This window comes from Theropithecus gelada, chromosome 4 (assembly GCF_003255815.1).
Source record: "Theropithecus gelada isolate Dixy chromosome 4, Tgel_1.0, whole genome shotgun sequence".
NCBI lineage: Eukaryota > Metazoa > Chordata > Mammalia > Primates > Cercopithecidae > Theropithecus > Theropithecus gelada.
Genome location: NC_037671.1, coordinates 77,495,889 through 77,501,835, shown reverse-complemented (window position 1 = coordinate 77,501,835; position 5,947 = coordinate 77,495,889). Strand labels below are relative to the sequence as shown.

Here is a 5,947-nt window from a genome sequence, read left to right as displayed (position 1 = left end):
TGCCTGTCTCAGAAGATGAAATATTCTTCCACTTTAAAGTTGATGTCTTTCCCTGTGCTTTTGGTCTATTTCTATGTAGGCTTCTTAAGGAAGTTGTTTATCAGTTACTCTCTCCTGATTTCCCACCTTGTAACTGTCTTTTCTTACTGATGCCTGCCCTTCAACAAAATAACTAATTTGAGTAATCTTTAGGAACAAAGTAGCACAGAATCCCTTTATACTTAAAACATCTATACCTTGTTTCTTGTCTCATCTCCTTGACAATGTCTTGAAGAGTAGTTTACCCTCACTGTCTCTTCTTGATATTATTCTTGCGGATACTATACCATAAAACCTAGAGTAATTGGCCTAAGGCATTCCCTCCATATCCTCTTTTCTTTGCATCTCATTCTGATCTTTGATCTTTGTTTGGCTTTTTAAAAGTGGCAGTGTTTGCCCTGACAAGTGGTAGAGAGCTCTTGCTCATCCTTCTGCCCCATATATGTGAGAGAAGACAGAATGGAAAAAGGCACCAAGCAATCCTAAAGGGAGGGCCATGGGAGGATCTCTCAAATATAGGCAGTTTACACAGAAGCAAGAACATTTATCTCCAAAACCTTTTACACTAGTACTGAGAACCAACTGTATCTTAGCCTTGACACTAAGTGATGAAGGGTTACAGGACTTGAACTTCCTCTTTAGATGCAAGAGTGCTACTGGTTTTAGGGTTGTTCCAAACTTGCCTAGTCCTAGGCAGTAATAGATTATTTACTTAAGATTCCACTTGAATGTCTAACAGATGACTTGAAATTATACCAGCTCCCGGGCAAACAGGAGTTTGAGACTAGGCTGGCCAACATGGCAAAACCGCGTCTCTAATAAAATACAAAAAATTCGCTGGGCATGGTGGCAGGTGAATGTAATCTCAGCTACTCAGGAGACTGAAGCAGGAAAAAAGATTGCTTGAACCCAGGAGGCAGAGGTTGCAGTGAGCCAGGATCACACCACCACACTCCAGCCTGGGAAACAGAACAAGACTCTGTCTCAAAAAAAAGAAAGAAAGAAAGAAAGAAAGAAAAGGCAAGAAGAATTGGACCTGTTCTTTAGTCTACAACTATAATTTATTGCAGTCAAGAGCAATGAGGATGAGGAAAAAATAAAAGGTGAATTTTAATGCTATTGCAACATTGATCCTACAGGAAACACTGGCGCTGAGCTGATCCTTAAGGGTTTTCCCAAATTAAGGCAAGAGAGTTAGGACGTGTTAATTCCACAATGATCAGTCATTGGATATTGGCTGCCTCCCAGGATGGGACATCGTTTGGGCAGGATTGAGGGAAACAGCTTTTTTAAGTGAAGGGCAATGCTTGTAGATGGACTCAGCTGTGAATCTTCAGTAGGCAAGATTCTCAGCACCTGAGGAAAAGAACACCTTGGTCTTCAGCGAGGATCTAAATTGTACTCTACAGCATCTGGTGCAGGAAACATCTAAAAAATGTTCGAAACTTGCTGTTTTAAAAGTTCATGTTAATAGTTCTCATCTTATTGAAGTCACTGGCAAGCTTTTCAAAAATAATTTGATGCCCAATTCTTCAAATATAGCACATTGTTTTAAGTCCACTGAGCTGTATCTAGCCAAAATGTTTCCAAGTTATATTATATTATTTTAAAAAGGATAAAAAATCAATCATTGGTAATACAAAGTAAAAGGAGAGGATGTTAAATTTTAGATGTTCATTATAGTGACTCAGCAGCCATCTACCTACAAGATTACTACATGGTGTCTTCTGGTAGTCCCAAAGAGGACATTTTGCATCAGTGAGGTTGTGACGTGCCCCTGGGAAGGTCTTCCAGGGTTCTATAGGGCACCATTTAGGGATAGTGAAGGGGAGCTGTGTTTCACTATGGGAATGTTGACAATAACTTTGGCTTTAAATTCTTCGATCCCTGGAATCTGCCTTTTCTACCCTGCCTGGCTCCACAGAGCAGAAAGCAAAGAAAGAGCTATATTCTCTTTGATGTAATGTTTTCACTTAGACTCACAAAACAAGAACAGCTCCTTCAGAAGAACTGGGAACAGAGCTCCCGCTATTTCTTTTGCACTACCACCACTTTCTACCCTCCCTTCTTTTCAAGCAGTAAAGAATGGATACATGATTGGCAAGATTAATGAAAGGGACCGAGCATAAATCACTGAGACCTTTCTGGACTTTCTTTTTTATGTGGTTGGTACACCTGGATCAGGACCATCTTCAAGAGTCAAGCCTTAACTACCACTGCTTTGGAAGCTCTCAGGAAGCTTTTTGGCAAACAGATTGTTCAGTAGCTGCAACACCACTGATATATTCTTGCTCTGTGTTCCCACCTAAATCTCATCTTGAATTGTAACCCAGTGGGAGGTGATTGAATTATGGGGGCGTGTCTTTCCTGTGCTATTCTCGTGATAGTGAGTGAGGCTCACGAGATCTGATGGTTTAAATAAACAGGAGTTTGCCTGCATAGGCTCTCTGTTTTTGCTTGCTGTCATCCGCGTAGGATGTGAGTTCCTCCTCCATGCCTTCTGCCGTGATTGTGAGGCTTCCCCAGCCACAAGGAACTGTGAGTTTTCCATTAAACCTCTTTCCTTTGTAAATTGCCCAGTCCTGGGTATGCCTTTATCAGCAGCATGAAAACGGACTAATACATCCACTTTCGGTTGGCTTAGTGATATCTTGCTTTGTAGACCCAACTCTCCAGGAGGGTAGCTCAAGGGTTAGACTTGAAGTGAAGACAGGAAGACTGAATATGGCTGCAAGTCCATGTTGAAATCCACAATCCAGCAATAAGTGAAAAATTTGAACCCTACATAACCTCTGTATTCACTTCTTACTGGTAAGGTGAAGGGAAAGGGTGTTACTGGCTCCTTAAAGAGCTCAACCTATGGTATTAAATACATTCGCTTGTAAACATTGAGCTGTCTCATCCTTTGATTAGCATTTTCTGTGGTCGGAAGAGTCTAGCTCGTCAATTTTCATAACAGCTTGGAAAAAAAAATTTGTCACGTGAATACACCAATTTTCATTTTAACTTCATAGTCACCATTTTGTTTTCTGAATATTAGTTTGACTTTCCATGTTTCTTGGTGTTTGGAAGAAGGGATTCCCCATGCACAGGAGAGTCTGACATTCTGGATAATCATTAGATATGGCTTTCCTCAAGTTTAATGAAAATGTGGCCTATTTTTAACATTAAAAATTGGCTAGCCAGGCATGGTGGTGGGTGCCTGTAATCCCAGCTACTAGGGAAGCTGAGCCAGAATTACTTGAACCCAGGAGGTGGAGGTTGCAGTGAGCCAAGATTGTGCCACTGTGTTCCATCCTGGGTGACAGAGTGAGACTCAGTCTCAAAAAACAAACCTGGAAATTCTTATAATCTCTCGGTCTACTTACATGTGAGACTTAGGACTAGACTAGACTTTATCAAGGTAATGTTGCCTTTTGAGATTTGGAAGCATACAAATCAGCATCATCTAGATAATATTGGTGAACTAAATGCACTTTTTCCTCACCATGATAAACCTCTTCTAATGTCTAACTCTACTAGCCCCTGGGTAAACTCTCAGTGTAGAATTGGGGTACTTTAATATATGGATTACTCATATAGGCACTTTGGCTTTGAAAGGCCCAGGTAAGTTACAAAGTCTAGAGCAAAAGTGTTGAGTCAAGACAAACAGTTAAAATCACCTGTGAGTCTGCTTCCCAACAAGCCAGAGAAAGCAAAGGATCCCAATTAGGAAGTAATGGTTTAAACAGTTTCACCTGCTGTAACAAACTGGCCTTACTATTTTTTTTTTTTTGAAAAAGGACCAAAATGCTTTTACTTAATATACATCACAAGGGCTCAACCGAGGCTTAATTTAAAAGACAAAAACAAAACAAAAATAATACCACAGCTCAAGATACAGAGTCCTATACAGAAATCACAAAAAGGACAGACCATCTAAAGAAAAATTAAGAGGACAACACGAGGACAGGCTGGGCAGCCTGGGTCAGGGTTCCTGGCTGGTGACCTGCTTTGAGTAGGTTTCTTGCAGGTACTTCTTAAAAGCTGTGGGGTTTTTCCAGAGCTCGGCAGCATGCGTGTTCAAGGGACTATCAATGTTGGGTTCTCCTAGAAGGCTCTGGATGGAGAGCAGAATGGTCCTGATGTCATATAGGGCAGACCACTTGTCCTTCAGGATGTCCAGGCATATGCTACCCTGGGTGTCCACGTTGGGGTGGTAGCAGGGTGTGAGGAATTTCACCGTGGGCGCATTGTAAGGGTAGCCACCGGGGAACTCTAGTGAGAGCTTATACCTCAGGTCTTCATATACTGTTCCAGCTACTCCATGAATGGTCCCTACCCATTTGAAAAGGTTGTCTGATTCAGGGAAGGCAGAAATCCCTTCATCGCCAGACCTCATGAGGGTCATCAGCTCCTGCTGTAGCCTTTTGCCCACGGGACCCCGGGCGGCGCCCACGCTCAGCTCGGCTCCTTTAGGGGCGGCGGTGACGCTAGTGGCTGCTGGGTCGCGGTTTTGGGAAGCCATCCGGGCGTTGTTGGCAGAGAGACAGGAACTCAGAGCACAGGACTGCAACTGCCACTATTGTTTTCAAATAGAGCTAATGGACTCCATCTTTCTCTTTTACTTCTAAGATAATCTGGACTGGTTTAAAGTCCCAATATTATATTGCTTCTGGAACCCTGTCGATATTTTCTATCTTAGCCAATTAAGACAATTTGCTTTTCAGAGGGTGAAAAATAACCCTTTAGCTTCTTTATTAAAAGACTGCTTATGTGTTATTTCTGTGACTAAATTGTGTGCCATTGTCACATATTCAAGCCGGGTTTCCTTTGATTTTATTATCCCCTGAGCTCCCTCAGTGAGCCCTGACTTACCTGTGACCCTCTGGTTACAAAAGAAAAAATTTTAAAGTTGTAGTGGAAGAATGCATGATTTGTAAAAAGTGTGACACTTGGGAAGAAAATTACTTCATTTTTCTATAAATTAGTTATGGACTCATGTTTGATAGAGGCTTAGGCTGATAAGTGGCTTAGTTTTCTGATACAGCAGTCTAAAAGGTTATATTTTAATACTAATCTATTTTTGTGATATGTGTATGTTGCAAATTCAGCTTCTGAACTCTCTAAATTTCTTCCATTTTTCTTCCAAGCTTGTTTCAGGTTTCTCTGTGTCTCTTCTGGATACTTGCAATTGCCTCCTAATTGGACTTCTTCATTCCCTTTTCTAATTCATTGCCAGTGTTGTTGCTAGCGTGATTATTCAGCTATTTATGGCTGTGAACAAACCATTCAAAGTTAGTAGTGTAAACGGCAATCATTTTATTATATTCATGGATTCTAGGAGTCAGAAATTGTGATAGGGTACAGTAGGGATGGCTTGTCTCTACTCCTCAGTGTCTGAGGCTTAATTTGGGATTATTTAAACAGCTGGGGGTGACAAATGGCTGGAGACAGAAATCCTCTAGAAGTTCTTTTACTCACCTGTCTGGTGTCTTGGCAGAGATGACTAGAAGGTTTAGATTGCTGACAGATGTGCCTACCGACTTCTCCAGAATGGTGTAATTGGAATCCTTAAATGGAAGTTGGCTTATTCCAGAGTGAGCCTCCAAAGAGAACCAGATAGAAGATATATGACCTTTGGCTTTGAAAGTGAAATAGTATCACTTCTGTCAATCCATGTTGGTTGAAGCAGTTACGAGCTTGCCCAGATTCAAGAGGAAGGAACATAGATTCCACCCATTGATAGGAGAAATGTCAAATAATTTGTGGTGCTTGAAACAAAACCACATTGATTTTTAGAAAATATAAATCTGATAAGTGATTTCCCTGAAAAAATACTTTCTTTCATCCTTCACAATAGACTAGATTCAAGCTCTTGTTCTGAATATAAAATACTTATGACAACACAGCAATAATCCCATTCAAG

General features: G+C 41.0%; 1 protein-coding gene across 5 annotated transcripts; it reads right to left on the bottom strand.

The window, feature by feature from the left end:
- Positions 1–4,006: 4,006 nt before the first annotated feature.
- LOC112623667 (ubiquitin-conjugating enzyme E2 C-like) lies at positions 4,007–4,546 on the bottom strand. Of its 5 annotated transcripts, none has more exons than XM_025384232.1 (2): positions 4,262–4,546; positions 4,007–4,189 (listed from the first exon to the last, which is right to left on the bottom strand). In XM_025384232.1, the coding sequence occupies exons 1-2, from the start codon at positions 4,544–4,546 to the stop codon at positions 4,007–4,009; spliced, it is 468 nt and encodes a 155-aa protein (XP_025240017.1). The 5 variants fall into 5 exon arrangements, with proteins under 5 accessions (XP_025240017.1, XP_025240019.1, XP_025240018.1 ...); XM_025384234.1 differs by having other exon boundaries at positions 4,007–4,216; positions 4,394–4,546; XM_025384233.1 differs by having other exon boundaries at positions 4,007–4,329; positions 4,411–4,546.
- Positions 4,547–5,947: the final 1,401 nt, after the last annotated feature.

Bases quoted from the DNA above. Each gene is read 5' to 3' on its own strand.
- LOC112623667 (XM_025384231.1), bottom strand. From the start codon at position 4,546: ATGGCTTCCCAAAACCGCGACCCAGCAGCCACTAGCGTCACCGCCGCC.